Source organism: Pelophylax lessonae, assembly GCF_965119305.1.
Source record: "Pelophylax lessonae genome assembly, contig: HAP1_SCAFFOLD_813, whole genome shotgun sequence".
NCBI classification, from domain to species: domain Eukaryota; kingdom Metazoa; phylum Chordata; class Amphibia; order Anura; family Ranidae; genus Pelophylax; species Pelophylax lessonae.
In genome coordinates, this window is record NW_028119540.1 from 3,496 (window position 1) to 23,747 (window position 20,252).

At 40.3% G+C, this 20,252-nt stretch overlaps 1 protein-coding gene across 1 annotated transcript; it reads right to left on the reverse strand.

The window, feature by feature from the left end:
• Positions 1-1,790: 1,790 nt before the first annotated feature.
• On the reverse strand, positions 1,791-12,661 carry LOC309544074 (integrin alpha-4-like; the record flags this gene model as incomplete). Its single annotated transcript, XM_082276460.1, has 4 exons — positions 1,791-1,920; positions 5,034-5,101; positions 10,060-10,186; positions 12,555-12,661. Coding segments are annotated over 4 exons (432 nt in total), but the record flags the coding sequence as incomplete, so codon positions are not given.
• Positions 12,662-20,252: the final 7,591 nt, after the last annotated feature.

A 20,252-nucleotide genomic window follows, 5' to 3' on the forward strand; every position in this document is an offset into this window, starting at 1 on the left:
CTTTAAATAATAAGGTGTTTTACCCACCAAAATGCCCATCACTGGAAGTTTATTACATGTCAGGGCCACAAGTATTATTGAGTGGCCCCAGGGGATTGTGAGCCCCTAGCACACGGCATTCTCGGTAACTTTGGAGAATGCAAGGTCCTAGAAGGTCACAGGCTTCTGAGACTCAGTAGCCACAGTCCCTGGCAGGAACAATTGCTCCATGAGCAAAGTCATGTAGATCATGCATCTTCTCTATTCTAATTCAACAGTCAAACATCTTGACCATATCCAGATCTGCTTTAACTATTAAGTTGCAGTCACATGATTTGCTTTTTGGATATTTAAACCAGCAAGTAGACCTATCCCAAAACAGTGGCCACTGTTTATGCAATGTTCTTGGTTTGATACATAAAAAAGCTACCAAAAAATAATTATAATAATGAGCTTATCTGTTGGATTTATGCCTCTCCAAAAAGCGTGAACAGGAGCTAAAGTAAAGTTTGTTTTATTCCCCACAACATTGTATGCTACAAAATTCCTGAACTTTATATTTTAATCGATAACTTTCCTGACCTGATAAAGTTTTTTTAAAACACTAGATTCTAGATAATCCCACTTCTTAGGAAGCAATCTCCAAAAAAACTTGCTAGTAATGCTAGTAAATGATGAAATTTTCTTTTGTTCTGTTTTTAAATTTAAAATAAAAAATTTGATTTTAATATTGCTGAATTTAATATGTACTACTCCTTTCTTAGAACACTCTGAATGCTGGTTCATGTCATAGTTACATGCTTTTACAGTTTCTCAATTTCTGTTTTCTAATTGAAATTCCAAAATGAATGAGGTTTGTACGAGGGTCACCTCATTTTTCTTCCTCAGTCTTATGGTAGCTTAAAGTAAATCTGTCATGGGAAAAGGATTGTCTGAAAATACTAGTTTCCTAGTTGTTCTGCACTGGGTTTGATACTTTCTAAGTCGCTGCAGGTATGCAAATCAGGAGTTTCAGAAAAGTCAAAAGTCCTTATCTGCATACTTGAGCCAAAAATTCAGAAATGATTGAAATAAGATAATCACTATGACAGCTAGGCAACTGGCATTTTCAAAGGAAGTGGTCAAAAATGGCAGCCTTTATATTTCTCTCTTGACAGTTTTTTTAGGTGATCTTTTGCTTTGGAACAAATGATACACTGGAACAGAGTGTAAAGAAAATAATGTGGGCACAAACTTCTTTTAGCTTTAAAATAAGTATGAATCCAGTGTTTAATATGAATTAATGCACACCTCTTGTTTCATTTAGCGCCCATTCAGATTGGCGCGACACGACTTTGTGGGGCGACCTCGGCGCGACTTGCACGGACTTCATATAATTGAAGTCAATGCAAGTCGCCTCCAGGTCGCCCCAAAGTAGTACAGGACCCTTTTTCTAAGTCAGAGCGACTTGTGTCGCTCCTATTAGAACGGGTCCTGTACTATTCAATAGCGAGCGAGCGACCGCGACTTGTCAGGCGACCAAGTTGCCTGACAAGTCGCGCTAGTGTGAATGGACCCTTAAGCAACATTATGCATATTATTAAACACTTTTAAAGATCAAACTACCATGGCAGTTTTAATAATGTTCATTTGTGGCAATTCTGCTGTCCTTTCCTTATGTATAATTAATTGTCCCTCATATACTAGATTGTCCTACAACCTGAACCGTTGGTGCTGCCTTAGGTATGTCTCCACTGAGGAGCTTTCCTTCAACTTCTGTCCCGGGGGTTGCAGTCCACTATGTAAACATATACCAATAAGAGCTGAATTACCTAAATAGCTGCCATATTTTACGGTGTTATTTTTATTGTCAAAGGTGTAAATCTTGTTCTCTGTAGTATTGTACACGAAGATAGAGCCCATCCAGAAGAATGATCCAGGTGCCCCCATAATGATTAAATCCTGGAAAAAAAAGCCATATTTTTTGCACTGCATGATATATTAAAACATCTACAAATGTAAACATACAATAGACATCTTAGGGCATTACATCATATTTAAACCCAAAAACAAAATGCAATATATTGCAGCTTAACAGTACTGTACTTCAATGAAGTGGCTGCATTTGTATTTTTTTTCTCACATTTTTTATTTATTGTCTGGTAATGCTGTGAATAACACACTTCCTGTCCCTAGATGGCTATAACAACTCCTCCACTGTGTCAATGAAAGGAGCCAAATTAAGGGTCTGGACATAAGTAGTTTACAGACGAAAGCTATTGTTTTATGCTTCCAGGTCAGCTCACAGGCAGTAATAAAAGACATTGTATTTCTGGCAAAATCAACAGCTATTTCCTGTACTTGCCAAAAATGTTCTTAGACTGAAAAATGGAAACTAATGCACCAGGGCCAGTAAGCTGCAATATATTACAGTTTTGATCTTGGGTTAAATATTCTTTTAGGTCTGATTTTATGTGTTGTTCTCTTCAGTCAAAAAACATGTGTACTGTACTTATTCTAAGTTGATTAATCATTTTGTAACAAAAGAAAAAAAAAGTATCCCCACTATACTATACTGCTTAAAAACATGTGAATGACATCACAAAAAAAAAAAAAAAAAACGATTGGAGGCCGCAACCTGCCTGCTTCCAATACAAATCTGTTTTTGGACTGTACTGTTCAGATGGCCATATGTTGTTAAAGAATAAGTGAAAGCAAATTGTGAAAGTACTATAAAATCATCAAATGAATCAGGTCACGTGATTCTCCTAGTCTGTTTCCTATTTTAAAAGATGCAGACTAGGAGGATGTATCACTGGAGAGTATTAGGCATAATACAAGCAGGTACTAAGCTGAAATCATCATCACAGGTGGAACGAGAGGTGGCGGTCCTGGTGTCATTGGAAAAGATCCCTTTAATCCATTGTAGCACAGTAAGTAATAGTTTTACTATCATTTTGTAAAGATGACACCTTCTAGCCCAAATTAACTGTTACCCATGTTTAAACCCGGGTAAATTTCCCATTTGTTGTTTAGAACTATGCCCACAAGTCTGTATGTTGTAATTGTATCAGGTTTTCCAGGCATTGGGCCTGATGTGAGTCTGCCATTGTTACCGGTTACCTCTCCAGCCCATGTGAGCTGCGACCCTGGGTGTGAAAACTGAGACACTGACAACTCCGGCATCTTGGTTTTGTGGTTTTATTGTATTTAAGGGGATGGGAGAAGGGAATGAGTCCTTTAGGTTCAACTAAATACAACTTGGGACTTTATCCAGAAAATGTCTGTTAACGCTGCCTTGATGCCAGCTGACGCTAGCCACGGAGTTTTGGCATATATCCAAACACTGTCATCATTAATACATGAATTTTTATGGTGATTGAAGATCTGAAAGTGGACTGATGTTCATATTTCACCTATGGGATCATTTGACTAAAAGACTGTGAGGACTGTTTATCAACCGCACTGTTAACTTGGTGATCATCCACGGGTGATAGTAGGAACTCTTCCGGGAACTTTTTTAGATTGTTCTAGCGCTACTATTATTCCTTTTTTATTGTTATCAAGTATTTTATATTTGTTTAAGTGGCAGCTTTAGTTTTAGAATTTTTTACCAGCAGTTTGCTGGTGCTACCTAGAGCGCGGAGTTAATCACACAGTTTGGGCGGGAGACTGAGGATTAATATCTACATATGACGCTAGCCAGCGTTCACTGACGCTTGGTAACACACACTTTGAAAGAAGTGCTAGAAGCCCGACTTTGAGTCCAGAAGATCCAGGACTGAAGAATAAAGAGCTTTTTACAATGTTTGCACTGCAGAGTCACTGACTACTCCCTCCAGGCTTCGCTGGCTTGAGGTAGACTGTGGTGAAATCCTGTATGGCTGCAACTCCCAACTGATACTTTGTACAATTCAGGGCCCAAACTGTAGATGCCCCCTTTAACTGTTAACTCTTCAGGGTCCACTGACTATGTACCCCCTCTGTCATTTCAGGGTCCTCAACCTAGGTACCCCCTTTACAGCTAGCTGATGCTGGATCCCAGAACCTCTTCCGGAGTGGTCTCCTCTAACACTTCAGGCAGACACCCAGGGGTAATTCTCAGTCCTCACGACCTGTGTAGGCTTTCCTGGGACTTGACCCCTCTCGCTCTCCACTGGTTCTCGGCACACCAGATCCCCTCAGCTCAACTCAGCACTCTCTGGATTCTCAGGCGACACCCTGAGACATCGGCTTCCTCAGACAGGAGGAGAGACAGCCGTTCTCTCCCTCCTGGGATTCTGCTCCCGCAAAAGACACCGCGCCACGCACTTCCCTCAGACTTATACCCACTCCCAGAATCCCTTGCGGCATAATCTGCCTTCTGGGGTAGTTACAAGCCTGAATGTGTCCCCTGATTGGGTTTTCTCCACTGCCCTATGAGAAGCCTCTCACAGGAACCATTGGGGAGACTCCCCCTTCAACAGGCACACCTCGAAACCATGACACCCTGGCCAAAAGAAAACATGGCCCTGCTGTTAGGCAGACAAGGCCCACTATACATTTACCGCACCTACCTATAGGGTGCTACATAATGAAGACCACACACAATAACTTTAGTTGGAAAACAAGTCATAAGTTAACTACAAATCCTTATCTCCCCTGAAGGACACTTAGGAACTATGAGAAAAATGCACTATTGCCCAAAATATTTTCTTTTCTTTGAAATTAAACCTTATCAGTTGTATGGACAGCACCTATATCTTGTGCCCAAATTTTGCTCCAGTTCTTCTAAATTGGACTTTCATATCCAATGAGCATGCCATGTGCTCTAAAAATTAAAGTCAAGGCTTATCCATGCACTACCTGGTTGACCAATGTATGACCTATACAAAATGTCTAATTCAGTGAATTACACTTTAGCCCAATAGATAATTCCTGATTGCTCTACTAAGCTTAGTCATGCCTTAAGCTTTATAAATTCTAAAACAAAAGATGTATATTTACCATTTGAATTTTATACATACATGCTTGCCAAGCTAAGCTAATTGGAATTTGGAAGAGTAGCAAATCAATTAAAACTCCACAAGTCTTACCTCTAGGTAGAAGCTTGAGATGCCAGCTTGACAAGAGCCATACGTTTCCCCATACTTTCTAACATAATCTAACAAAAAGAAGCAAAAACATTAAATTACATTTTCAAAATATATGCAATTACTTTAAATGTTTAATTCAGCACTAAACTCGGATTCTTGCATTGCTATTATAATCAGTTCGTGACCAAAGAAAATAAGCAGCAAAGAGACCCAACCACTCTTCTTCCTGTAATGTTGCAGAGAACGAAAACCATATGGCCAGATTTTAAAAAAGACCAAGTAAATGCAGTAACAACACTGATGGGTGGGTTTTAAGTAGGGGTTGGCCACACTCATAAGGTCAACAGTACAGTAAATCAATCACAGGCTAACAACCATATTACCCCATCCATATAGAATATATATAAAATTAATATTATGTATGGTGGGAATGTATGTAACCACAATACAGATCCAGGATCCCCTACCTACTTGCTCTGACATTTAAACCCAACCAGACCAAAACCCACAAAATATACATTCATGAGGAATGTTTGTTGGTTCTTCTAATACTAGAGCCACTGGAAAAGGAAGTGTTTGTAGGACCAATGCTGACCTAAATATTGAAGTCACAATCAGGAAGACGTTGCCCCAACCACCTCCATTTTTCTAGTGTTACTTCTGCTACAGTAATTGTGCATGGTGTCTAAAAATGACTGTGCTGTTCAATTTTTACCATTCTTAGTGCCAAGCGCACTCTGTAATTTAACAGACACTTCAGACCCTTCTCTACAATACAAGTCCAAGTAAACAAGCTTGTAATAAGGGTGTAGCTGTTACTCAGCTCTGTCAGTACAGAAAAATAAAGTGTGGGGTCCAGAAGCTACATTTTCACTGAGGGAAAATATTAAAAATTGAACAGGGGTACCGCATTATAAAGAGATAAAGAAAGTGTTATCTGCATGGAGTTAGCATGTTCTCCTTTCCAAACTGTAACTGATCTAGTATGTATGAATGTGAGTTAGGGACCTTAGATTCTAAGCTCCTGGAGGGCAGGGACTGATATGAATGTACAATATATAGTATATGTAAAGTGCTGGAGAAATTGCTGTTGCTAAATAAATACATGTAATAAATAAATAAGGTGTTAAACCTCAAGTGGGCTTTAAAAAGCAATTGAACCAAACAAAAAAAACCCTATTGGTGTTCTCTGTCATAAATGCCTCTCCCCTGGAGTGAGCCCTCGCTGAACTTTGCCGCTGCCCGTCACTGCCCACCCCTGATGCAATTATGGCCAGGGTGCTGGAGTGTTGAGCCCGAGAGTTGGCTGATGCTTATGCGGCCAGAGTGCTAGGGTGCTGAAGGACCCTGAGCCTGAAATCTCTCCGCCGTAGAGCTGAATCAAGGGCCCTGGCTATCGGCCTGATTGACTCCCCCCAATTGCTCCAGGAATTGCCAGACTACTCCCCCCCCCCCCCCCGGCATCCTTTGATGGAGAAGCTGGCTGAAGTGAAGTTGCCTGTTGATGAGGACTGGAGGGGGTAAGCCTGCATTAACATATATATGTAAATTGCTTGCAATTTTTTTTTTCCTGAGAGGGGGAGGCCAAGGTGAAGACCCCTGAGAGGAAGGACTGTGCCTGAAAAGAACTGTTCTCTCATAGATGCTTGGCAGAGACCACCTCCCGCTGCATATCTCTGATAGTTTGCTGTATACTCTGACTGATTATTATAGAACTGGACTGGCTGCTGTATACTCTGTATATTTTTTCCTTCATCACTATATAAAATGCATTTTTTGTCTCGTACTGCATTAGCGCCGTTACTTCTCCTCTCGTCTAAATTAATTCTCGCTGCTCTGGGGTGCAATTCGTTCTAGCCCATTGTTCTAAAATATTAATTTCCCCTAATAGCTGACTCTTCCTCTCCTTCTTTTCCCTCTTTCTTTGTGTTCCAATGCCTATCAATAGTCCCCTTATATAAGCCTTATGCGCTTCATTTTCAGGTCCTCCTTCTTGGTTTCACTTTCATTATCATTGAAAGTGAAAATAAAAGAAAATCCCTAATTTTGGGTCGTCCCCAGAAAAGTAATAGTGAGGAAATCTTCCAACAGGTACACTAGTTCTGGTGACCTGGATGTCTTCAAGGAATTCTGTAAGTTTTCAGGGATTTCCTCTCACTTCCTTTCTAGCTACAGGATAGGAAGTGAAAGGAAATCTCCACAGTGGGACACAGATGGCGAAAAAAAAAAAAAAAAAATCTCACAGGGACTATAACCCTCCCTTATTCTTTTCATGCTGCCTATAGTTCTACTTTAACCACTTTAGCCCCGGAAGATTTTACCCCCTTCCTGTCCAGGCCCTATTTTGCGATTCAGCACTGCGTTACTTTAACGGACAATTGCGTGGTCGTGGGAGGCTGTACCCAAATAAAATTGAAGTTCTTTTTTTTCCCACAAACAGAGCTTTCTTTTGGTGGTATTTGATCACCTGTGCGATTTTCATTTTTTGCGCTATAAACAAAAAAAGAGCGACAATTTTGAAAAAAAAAAAAAAAAAAATTTTTCACATTCTGCTATATGAAATTCTCAGAAAAAAATGTAAAAATCAAAATTTTTCAACATTTTAGGCCAATTTGTTTTCTGCCACATATTTTTGGTACAAAAAAAAATCGCAATAAGAGTATTTTGATTGGTTTACGCAAAAGTTATCGCGTCTACTAATTACGGTAAACACAGCTGACCGTTCTTCTCTCTCACCGGAGAACGATCCTGGGTGTCAGGCAGAGCCGCTTGCCCCCTAGCCTCCCAAGAGAGAGCGCCATACATGTACGGTGATTTGCCTGGGAGCGGCTGCCTGCTGCAGTACATCTGCGGCAGGCGGTTGTAAAGTGGTTAAAGAAGTTGTGAGGGCAGAAGGTTTTTTTTTTTATCTTAATGCCTTCTACGCATTAAGATAAAAAAACCTTCTGTGTGTAGAAGCCTCCCCAGCGCCCCCAAATACTTACCTGAGCTCTTTCTCTATCCAGCGATGTCCACAAGTCCCTCCTGATTGGCTGAGACACAGGAGCAGCGCCATTGGCTCCCGCTGCTGTCAATTAAAGTCAGTTAGGCAATCGTGAGGGTTCAAGAGCAGCGAAGAGGGACCCGAGAAGAGGAGGACCCGGGCTGCTCTGTACAAAACCACTGCACAGGGGAGGTAAGTATAACATGTTTGTTATTTTTAAAAAAACACAAGACTTTACAATTAATTTAAAGTCCAGATGACAACAGTGGCTGCTTCCACAGATACAGCGAAGTGATGTAGCCATGCAAGTTATTCTCAAGACTACCAGGTGAAAACAAAGGTAGAAAACATATTCAGAGAAAAGGAATGCAGCCATCTCATACAAGGGCTGGTAAGGAATATATAAAATTGTAATATTACAATTTTTTTGTTTTTGGGTTTGGATAGATATTAACTATTGCCATGCAATCCATGTTTGAGCAAATTACATCTACCTCTATTATACAAAAGAAGAATGATGGAAAGTAAAGCTGGACATACACTGTGCAAATTTTTGTTGGTTACTGGGAAACCCGATGAAATGCGCTCAACAAAAGTCAACTGTTCATTCACCTTTTGTCAAAGAAACCTGCTGGAAAATCCCTGGCTGAACAGCTGTAGCTTCCAATCAGATGCAGCAGTTGTATATGGGTTATACTGTGGATGTAGGAATCGGTTACGTTTTTTTAATTTATAAACTATCAGTGTATGGCCAGCTTAAGGCTTTGCTCTCCTGCCCTCTGTTAGTCACAGTGGCTCTGCCAGGAATCTATAATATGGTGTAAATTCCTTTAACCTCCCTGGCGGTATGATTCTTTCGGATTTTAGGTGCTGAAAGCGGTACCATTATTTTGCATGTAATTCTTAAGAATGAGCAGCCCAAACCAACTATTTATGTATGATTTTTTTATTACCGTGCATTCTTCTTTATAACATCTCGGGTATGATAAATTTTGAAACACAAAATCATAAATTATAATATAATAAAAAACTATAAATAAGTTAAAGTATGTATGTATGTATGTATATATATATATATATATATATATTATATATATATATATTATATATACATATATATATATATATATATATATATATATACACACACGTATACATATATTATATATATATATATACACGTATGTATGTATATATATATATATATATATATATATATATACTATATATATACATAAAATAAAATATACATATATATACATAAAAAGTACAGTAAAACTGCAGGAAAGGGCACTGGGGGGTAATCTAATGTGAATTTATTTTATTTTGTAATGTATCATTGTGTTTGGTGTGTTTTACATTTGAATTTGCCACCGGTTCCACCCCCCTGCGAACGTCACGTCGCAGGAGACGGAAGTCGGGGCACACAGAGCATGGGGAGGAAGATCTGCCGCCACACACCGCCGGGATACATCGCTGGATCCCGGTGACAAGGTAAGTAACCCCTCTACCAGGATCCGAGTATGGCTCGGGGTTACCGCTTTTGGCACTGAAATTTAACCCTGAGCCACACTTGGGAATACCGCTAGGAAGGTTAAGGGCCTGTGCACAATGTCTGCACACCAAACCTCATTGCAGTGAGCCAGTGGTAGGGGACGGTGAAATTTGTGTTTCAGCCCATGGCACAGTTCTCTTTTTTTTGTGTCAACTTTATTTGAAGTGTAAAAAGTAACACTTGATTCATGTCACTTGGTGGATTGTACTGCTGTCTAGTGACATTCAATCCTTTCCTGTACATTGCGATAAAATGCAGCATGTCTGAATTTTATCACAGCTGACGTAGCACAGCACCTCTGGGTGTTACAGTGTGAACCTGACACATAGAATACAAAAATCTTTTTTTTTTTTTCTTTACTTCCAAGGCAAATGTCTGACTTTGGCAAGCTGTAGGTTACTCAAGTAACATTTTGGCGGTGAAGCTTTTCTTTAATTTTCAGCCATGCTGTTGATCTATCATTCAGCAGTCTATTGGCCTTTACATACCTTTATAACATGGACATATTTTGTTCTGTAAGTCTGTGCGCAAATTTGCAGGTATTTTGTAGCATACTCCATGTGGCAGCTTGTTGTCTTTCATATAATAGACATTTTTCCATCTATGACCACAAACCTGTAAAAAAAAAAAAATAAAATAACAAACACTTGTACGACCCAGAGAAAATGACACAAATATGTGAAGGGAAGTTAACGGGATCTCTATGCAGAGAAGGTTTGAGCCGACATGTGTGGGGAGCCTGCGCGTCTCAGTCCCAATATTGTTGCATAGAAACAAAAGAAATTGAGGGCCCAGGGGACTTTAACGAGACATACAAGAATAGGTAAAATCACATAAGTTTATTGTAAGACATCTCTAAAAGATACATTATATTGCACAAGATAAAGATAATCATCAACAATGAACATTAGGCATTTCCATACTACAAATATACTTATAAGTCAACGCATCAACAGTATCAATAGTCTGTGCTTAGATGAGCCTTGAAGCGTTTCGCGCAGACACAATTTCGCTTCATCAGGAGAGAAGCATAGAAATCTTAAATTATAGCAGTAGCCAATAAATACAGGTACTAAGGTCCACTTGACTGGACCCAACTGTATAGACATATCGACATGTCCAGACGTTCAAGAAATAATGCGTTGAAGCCGAAAAATCACTGAATTCCTCCCAAACAGAAAGGGAAAAAATGTTGTGCTGTTCAGTCTCCCCGGGAGTTGGGGGGGGGGGGTACCTAGAGATAACAAAAAAGGCCTAGACCTAAAATGACAGGCAGCATATGAGTGTGGAACCAGCCAGGTAAACGTCCATCTGGCTGGTTCCACACTCATATGCTGCCTGACATGACATTTTAGGTCTAGGCCTTTTTTGTCATCTCTTGGCCTTGCCATCTGGTGGGTTGCCTTCCCTGTGTGTTCTTCCGGCCCGGTACCCCTCCCCCCAACTCCCGGGAGACTGAACAGCACAAAATTTTTTCCCTTTCTGTTTGGGAGGAAATCCTTGATTTTTCCGCTTCAATGCATTTTTTCTTGACAATCTGGACATGTGGATATGTCTGTACAGTTGGGTCCGGGCAAGTGGACCTTAGTATCTGTATTTATTGGCTACTTCTATAATTTAAGATTTCTATGCTTCTCTCCTGATGAAGCGAAATTGTGTCCGCGCGAAACGCGCTGAGGCTCATCTTGCACAGACTATTGATACTGTTGATGCGTTGACTTATACATATATTTGTACTATAGAAATGCTTAATGTTCATTGTTGATGACCATCTTTGTCGTGTGTAACATTATGTATCTTTTAGAGATGTCTTACAATAAACTTATGTGATTTTACCTATTCTTGCATGTCTCGTTAAAGTCCCCTGGGCCCTCAATTTCTTTTGTTTCTATGCAACGGGATTTCTATTTTACCTAAATACAAATACTATTTCCTGATTTCCTAGATCCTAGATCTGTTGATTTCCTGATTTCCTTGATCTGTTGATTAAGAAATGTATTTATTTATTCATTACAGGTATTTATATAGCGCCAACAATTTACGCAGCGCTTTAAATACACTATATTACCAAAAGTATTGGGGCGCCTGCCTTTACATGCACATGAACTTTAATGGCATCCCAGTCTTAGTCCGTAGGGTTCAATATTGAGTTGGCCTACCCTTTGCAGCTTTAACAGCTTCAACTCTTCTGAAAAGGCTGCTTACAGGAGACTGCGTACCAGGCCTTCTCGTCCACATTAGTGCCTGACCTAACGAATGCGCTTCTGGAAGAATGGTCGAACGTTACCATAGGCACACTCCTAAACCTTGTGGACAGCCTTCCTAGAAGACTTGAAGGTGTTATAGCTGCAAAGGGTGGGTCAACTCAATATTGAACCCTATGGACTAAGACTGGGATGCCATAAAATTCATGTGTGTAAAGGCAGGCGCCCCTATGCTTTTGGTAATTGAGTGTATATATTGTACAATGACATTAGTCCCTGCCATCAAGGAGCTTACAATCTAGGTCCCTAACGCACATTAATATATACACTTGTGGTGAGTTGCAGCTTGATCATAACATGTCAGGGGATATGGCTGTTCAGATATCTGTCCCCTGCCTTTGAAGAGCTTGAACAGCTGTTAGGCAGCAGGCATGCACAATATCTGCAATGTATTTCTCCCAGACTATTTATTAACCAATATATTAGGGCAATATATCAAGGCCCGGGATAATTATTTGGAGCATTTATTTTCTATGACCCTTAGCTCCATCTTATGAAATTGGGTGACGTCACGACTCTCTGTAATTCAGCCCTGTTGTTGGCTCACACATCTCTCTCAGAGAAACTAAAGATTTTCAGTTACATGATCACTGTATGTAGAATATACAGTATAAGAGCAGTGTGGAGCCAACATTTTAAGTGTGGGTTATTTCGGCCTTTCTTTTCACTTTAATACAGCTAATACATATCCTAAAATTCTGGTGCATACAAACACTAACCAGTAGTTGTCCATCTGTTGTCTGTTGTCTAGACAAGCTGACACCCATCCATTGATCGTCCTGCTCCACTTTACATGATATTCCACACTTTGCCCCATTTTGCTCACCTGAGAGGGAAGAAATCGGTTAAATAAATGCCTATAAAATACACCATTTGTTATTTCCTGAAATTAAAAAAAAAAAATTTCTTTTGTCATAGTTTTAAATCATAGAGGGTCTATTTATTAATCTTTTCAAGTAAGATGCATATAACTTGCATCCAAGATTCACACATTTTTTAGTTAAAATTCCTGAGTGAAAAGTATATACATTTTGGGTAAAAAAAAGTGAATAAATAGACTTTATTGTGTATTTTACATAGAAGATACAAAGACAGAGCCTTTGTCATAGCTTCACCTCACTCTGGTACAGTGGTTGCATCAAACAGGTGACCATTAAAACTAAGTGGGAAAACTTCACGAGCGTTTCCTGCCTGATGCTACCAATATACCTGGGTGTAAAGCCTAGTACACACAATAAGATTATCGGACGAATGATGGTCCATTTTTTTGGGGATGCTAGTCCCCATATCGAAAACGAATAGGTTACTAAAGTACGAAAATTCTCATACGCCAGAATAAAAATTCAGAAGTGATGTAATATATTTTTATTGAATTTTCGGATGAAAATCATACAATCTGGTATTGTGCGAGAAAAAATGTTGTTTGTCCCTTTGGAAAATTTCGGACGAAAGCTGTGTACTAACAATCAGATTATCGTACGATCGCTTTGAAACTTGTATTTTTTGGACGATATTCTGATCGTGTGAATGGGGATTTAGAGACCTCAGTCACAAGGGATTTATTCTGTATGCTGCTCACCAGAAAAGGGTCCATCCGACTAATTTATCTAGGAGTTGTTTTAGGAAGATGTCTTGCTTAAAGTGGAAGTAAGCTCTCCTATCATTTTCATCTAAGGAAATTGCCATCTTAAGCGGAGTTCCACCCAAAAGTGGAACTTCCGGTCATTTGCTTTCTCCCCCCCTCTGGTGCCACATTTGGCACCTTTCAGGGGGGAGGGGGGAAGGGGTACCTGTTTTTTGACCGGTACCCGTTCCCCACTTCCAGGAGACGGTGCATCGGCGCTGTCCCTCGGAAGTTTGGCTCCCTACTCCTTCCCCCGCCGCCGAGCCAATCCGAATGCGTAGTGCACTTCGAGCATTAGGGACCCGCCGTGAAGCTGAAAAGCTTCACTGCTGGGTTCCCTCACCGGCAATGGCGGCGGCAGCACCCGACAGCCGATGGAAGCATCGGCTGCGGTGCTGACATCGCTGGACTCCAGGACAGGTAAGTGTCCTAATATTAGAAGTCAGCAGCTACAGTATGTGTAGCTGCTGACTTTTAAATTTTGGAGGGGGAGGCTGGAGGCTTGAACACCGCTTTAGCCTCTGTTCAATCTTCAACTGCGATGATGCTGCACATGTGATCAGTTATGACACCAGCCATTGGATGGTTTGACAGTTTGCTTGAGAGCACAGCCAATGTGACAGTTACATTCCTGGCACAATTGTTTTTTGAAACTGTTAAATCGATTGGTTTACTTTGGTTTAAAATACATGTAATAATGTAAATAGCATGTATGAAACAATTGCCTTCTTTTTTAAAAAATAAGATCTCCTGCAGACTCTTTGCAATAGTTCCCTGACAACACGCATACACCCCATTTATCTGGGTGGGTTTCAAAAAGACTTTTGGAATTTTTATAACATGTTAAAGTTCATAGGAGGTTTTAGTGATTGGGTTTACAAATACTTTAAGCCCTTGCTGCCCTCTAAGTGGGTGTTAAAGCCGGGAGGCAGAGGTGGTTTCATGATCACATGATCATTTGATTTGGGAGTCACAGCAGTCACATGATCAGGAGCATGTCCCACTGGCTTCTGATCACATACAGAGACTGATAGCTGTTGGTGACCATTTGGTCAGTGTTCTGGGAACACAATCTCAGCACAGAGCCTCATTGACTCATACAGTAAGTGCAAAAGTTGGGCGTGAAAGTCGACATGCCCTGCCACAGCATATATGTGTTACACTTGGAGGAAGATAGTAAGGTAGATGCCAGGAATGTCCAGTGACACAGTGTGAATAATACTTAAATGTAATGTATTATATTTACTGAGGACCACACCGGTTTCAATTGCTGAAAAGGGATATAGAAATGTGTTAATCTATATTAATGTAAAGATTTTTCCTCCTTCCTTCCTTATAATGCCACTTACAGTATCTCACAAAAGTGAGTACACCCCTCAAATTTTTGAAAATATTTTATTTTATCTTCTCATGTGACAACACTGAAGAAATGACACTTTGCTCCAATGTAAAGTAGTGAGTGTACAGCTTGTAAAACAGTGTAAATTTGCTGTCCCCTCAAAATAACTCAACACGCAGCCATTAATGTCTAAACCACTGGCAACAAAAGTGATTAAACCCCTAAGTGAACATGTCCAAATTGGACCCAACTAGCCATTTTCTCTCCCCAGTGTCCTGTGCCTCGCTAATGTTACAAGGTTCCAGGTGTGAATGGGGAGCAGGTGTGTTAAGTTTGGTGTTATCGCTCTCACTCTCTCATACTGGTCACTGAAAGTTCAACATGGCACCTCATAGCAAAGAACTCTCTGAAGATCTGAAAAAAAGAACTGTTGCTCTACATAAACATGGCCTAGGCTATAAGAAGATTGCGAGGACCCTGAAACTGAGCTGCAGCATGGTGGCCAAGACCATACAGCGGTTTAACAGGACAGGTTCCACTCAGAATAGGCCTCGCCATGGTCAACCAAAGAATTTGAGTGCATGTGCTCAGTGCCATATCCAGAGGTTGTCTTTGGAAAATAGACGTATGAGTGCTGCCAGCATTGCTGCAGAGGTTGAAGGGGTCGGGGTCAGCCTATCAGTGCTCAGACCATACGCCACACACTGCATCAAATTGGTCTGCATGGCTGTCGTCCCAGAAGGAAGCCTCTTCTAAACATGATGCACAAGAAAGCCCGCAAACAATTTGCTGAAGACAAGCAGACTAAGGACATGGATTACTGGAACTATGTACTGTGGTCTGATGAGATCAAGATAAACTTATTTGGTTTAGATGGTGTCAAGCGTGTGTGTCAGCAACTAGGCGAGGAGTACAAAGACAAGTTTGTCTTGCCTACAGTCAAGCATTGTGGTGGGAGTGTCATGGTCTGGGGCTGCATGAGTGCTGCCGACATTGGGGAACTACAGTTCATTGAAGGAACCATGAATGCCAACATGTACTGTGATATACTGAAGCAGAACATGATCCCCTTCTTTCAGGGACTGGGCCGCAGGGCAGTATTCCAACGTGATAATCACTCCAAACACACCTCCAAGACAACCACTGCCTTGCTGCTGAGGGTAAAGGTGATGGACTGGCCAAGCATGTCTCCAGACCTAAACCCTATTGAGCATCTGTGGCGCATCCTCAAATGAAAGGTGGAGGAGTGCAAGGTCTCTAACATCCACCAGCTCCATGATGTTGTTATGGAGGAATGGAAGAGGACTCCAGTGGCAACCTGTGAAGCTCTGGTGAACTCCATGCCCAAGAGGGTTAAGGCAGTGCGGGAACATAAAATGGTGGCCACACAAAATATTGACACTTTGGGCCCAATTTGGACTTTTCACTTAGGGGTGTACTCACTTTTGTTGCCAGCGGTTTAGACAATGATGGCTGTGTGTTGAATTATTTTGAGGGGACAGCAAATGTACACTGTTATACAAGCTGTACACTCACTACATTGTAGCAAAGTGTCATTTCTTCAGTGTTGTCACATGAAAAAACAATAAAATATTTACAAAATGTTAAGGGGTGTACTCACTTTTGTGAGATACTGTATCTCCTCTACCTGTAAATTCCATAGCACAATTCACCTTCTTCAACCATCTTCATAGCGTCGCTTAGCTCTTCTGCCTCCCCTCTACATAGTGCTATTCTTCTCCTTCTTCGTAGTGCAATTCCTTTCCTCCTCCTTCCATAGTGGTAGTTATTGGCTCATGCTCAACTCCAAAATAGTAGTGCTCATCTACTCCACCTCCCCTCTACCAGGCTGAACCTACTCTCCTCCACCTCCCCCCTCGGCAGTGTCACTCCTCTCCTTTACCTGCCCTATCCATATGGTCAGTCCTCTCCTTTGCCTCCACTCTCCTAAGTGTTCCTCCTCTTCTCGACCTTAATTCTCCATAGTGTTGTTACTGTTCTCCATCTCATCCCTCCATAGTATTGTTGCTCTCCCCCACCTTCCTTCTGTTTCTAATACCATGCCTTGTACATAATTGATCATGGTTGCGCTGATAATTTGGCAATATTTTTTTTATGGGGCTAGGTTTAATTGTAAAATTACATTTCTTTTACTAATGTAACATTGATAATGTAATGTGCCAATATTACAATTTATTTTATCCTTCAGCATAACCCCCATTTGTAAGGTACAAAATACTCCCCTCCTTACCATCTTTCAGTGAACTCTTTCAAAAAGTTTGTTCAGCTGTTAGGAGATTTAAAGAAAGGAAGAAATACAAAAAGGAATACAGTAGAGTATTCTGCACTGAAGTGGATGACGTGGGGCGTGTCGGAAAGTCAGCAGTAGTCCAGCCAAGAGGGCCCCGGTTAGATTTTTGCCCAGGGTCCCAATTTATCTAAGACCAACCCTGAGTATGACCTCAGATGACCACTTAAAAACATATTTTTAACTTGTTGATTTGTGAATGAGTGGGTTTTTGATATTACAATGCAAAATACAATTTTAAGACAATCAAAAGCAGCCGATAGCACTTCACGTCCAAAATGTGCAAAAGTAAAAACACTGCTCAGCGGTTAGATTTATTGCACATTTATTCCACATGCTTCACTGCAATTATAAACAGACTTGAAAGCGACCACAAATCATATTTGGCTACACTTAAGATGAATTTTCATTTATGGAATCCCACAAATGACATGGAGGAACTGATTATAATGGTTTATTTCATTCTATAAAGTTATTCCCTACAGAGCAGCGGAAATTGAGCCCTGTGTAATAGAAACAGGAATTCTTCATGAAGGGTTTATTGCTAATACATTTCAGAATGGCTTTACTTTACTAAGAAAAGGCGATTTAACATTTTTTAATTTTTTTTATAGTGAGCCTCTGGCAAGATTTTGGACAGTGTAAAATGTCACCTACACATGGCTAGGGACTCCAGGGTTTGTGTCTAATATGGGGAAATCTCAATAAGTCTTGTCCTGATCCTGGAGTCCCGGAGGCTTTGTAAGAGGATCCAGGTATGGCGTCCGATATGGAGATATTAAACTTATGTTTTCTTAAAATCCTAATAAATTCTGACCTGGTCCTGGAGCCTGGAGGCTTTGTAAAGTCTCCACTACTAGGTCCACATCTTACCTGGAAGTCAGACCTCATTATTAGTCTTAGCTGTACACAGAGCTTTAAAAATGAGTGCTGAGTGATGCTCAGGGCTCTCTCTCTCTCACCTTGCCTGCTGTTTGGTAAAAAGGCTGACTTCTGACAGAACACTAAAAAGATACAAGAGCTGCCTGTTTGCTTTGGGCAACTCATTAGGGGAAACCTCTTTTTTAGGACATAGGTTAGTGGCGCAGAAGAGCAAATGTTTTGTTTGTTTTCTACTCTGGATTTGCTGTACAAAGGCCACCCCCCCCCCCATTTATGTTTAACCACTTCAGCTCTGGAAGATTCCCCCCCCCCTCATGACCAGGCCATTTTTTGTGATACGACAATTGTGCGGTCATGCAATGCTGTACCCAAATAAAATGTTTGTCCTTTTTATTTCCCACAAATAGAGCTTTATTTTGGTGGTATTTGATCACCTCTGCGGTTTTTATTGTTTTAGTTTTTTGGGCTATAAACAACAAAAGACTGACAATTTTGAAAAAAAATATATATATATATATTTTTTACTTTCTGCTATAAAACATACCCTATAAAAAATGTAAAAAATCACATTTATTCATCAATTTAGGTCAATATGTATTCTGCTACATATTTTTGGTAAAAAACCCAAATAAAAAATGTAAAAAATCACATTTATTCATCAATTTAGGTCAATATGTATTCTGCTACATATTTTTGGTAAAAAAATCCCAATAAGCGTATATTGATTGGTTTGCGCAAAGGTTATACCATCTACAAATTATGGTACATTTTCATTTTTTTATACTAGTAATGACGGCGATCAGCAACTCATAGCGGGACTGCGATATTGCGGCGGACAAATCTGACACCTAACTGACACTTTTTGGGAACCAGTGACACTAATACAGTGATCAGTGCTAAAAAAAATATGCACTGTCGCTGTACTAATGACACTGGTAGGGAAGGGGTTAACATCAGGGGCGATCAAAGGGTTAAATGTGTTCCTAAGGAGAGATTACTAACTGTGGGGGAGGTGCTTTGACTGGGGGAAGGTAAAAATACGTGTTCCTGCTTTCCAGAAACACAGGATCAGTACATTCCCCTCTCAAAGAACGGCAGTCTGCCTTAATTACAAAGGCAGACCGCCATTCTGCCTGTCTCCTGAACGATCGGCGGGTCCTGGCAGACATCGTGCCCCAGATCCAGAAGTGTCAGATCACATACTAGGTACGTGATCTGGCACAGAGTGGCCACCCTACCGCAGTATATGTGTGCGTGGGGCGGTCCGCAAGCGGTTATTGGACCATTGGATAAATGTACAACATACAGGACAAGCCTGCTTGAACTCTTCCTGGATGTCCTTGCCTTGCCTCATGCATTGTTGTATTGTCTATAGCACCTCAGCCTTTTCCCCTTACAATACATAAAAATATATACACACCCTACACATATATTATGAGATAGATAGACAGACAGACAGATATTGTAAATATACATATTACTATGCATATTTTTTAGCCAGGTGTGAAAACATTATGTACGGTAAATTAAACACTTTAGGACCGGAGGACTTTCCTGCTTTACGTCCAGGCCACTTTTTGCAACTTGGCACTGTGCGAATTTAACTGACAATTGCGCGGTCATGCGACACCGTACCCAAACTAAATTTACGTCCTTTTTTCCCACAAACAGAGCTTTATTTTGGTGGTATTTGATCACCTCTGCGCTTTTCATTTTTTGCGATATTAATAAAAAAAAGCGACAATTTTGAAAAAATAACAATATTTTTCTACTTTGACAGTTAAAAAATATCCAATATATAAAATTTTTGTCATATATTTAGGCTTAAATGTATTCAGCTACATGTCTTTGACAAAAAAATTCTCAATGAGCGTATTTAGGGTAAAATCTTCCGCTTTAAGATTGGAAAATTTTACCCCATTCCTGACCAGGCCATATTTTGCGATTCGGCACTGCGTTACTTTAACGGACAATTGCGCGGTCGTGCGATGCTGTACCCAAATTAGATTTATGTCCTTTTTTTCCCCACAAATAGATCTTTCTTTTGGTGGTATTTGATCACCTGTGCGATTTTTACTTTTTGCGCTATAAACAAAAAATGAGCGACAATTTTGAAAAAATAACAATATTTTTCAAAATTTTTTTATATGAAATCCCCCCCCCCCAAAAAAAAAATGTAAAAATCCAAATTTTTAAACATTTTAGGCCAATTTGTTTTCTGCTACATATTTTTGGTAAAAAAAATCGCAATAAGAGTATTTTGT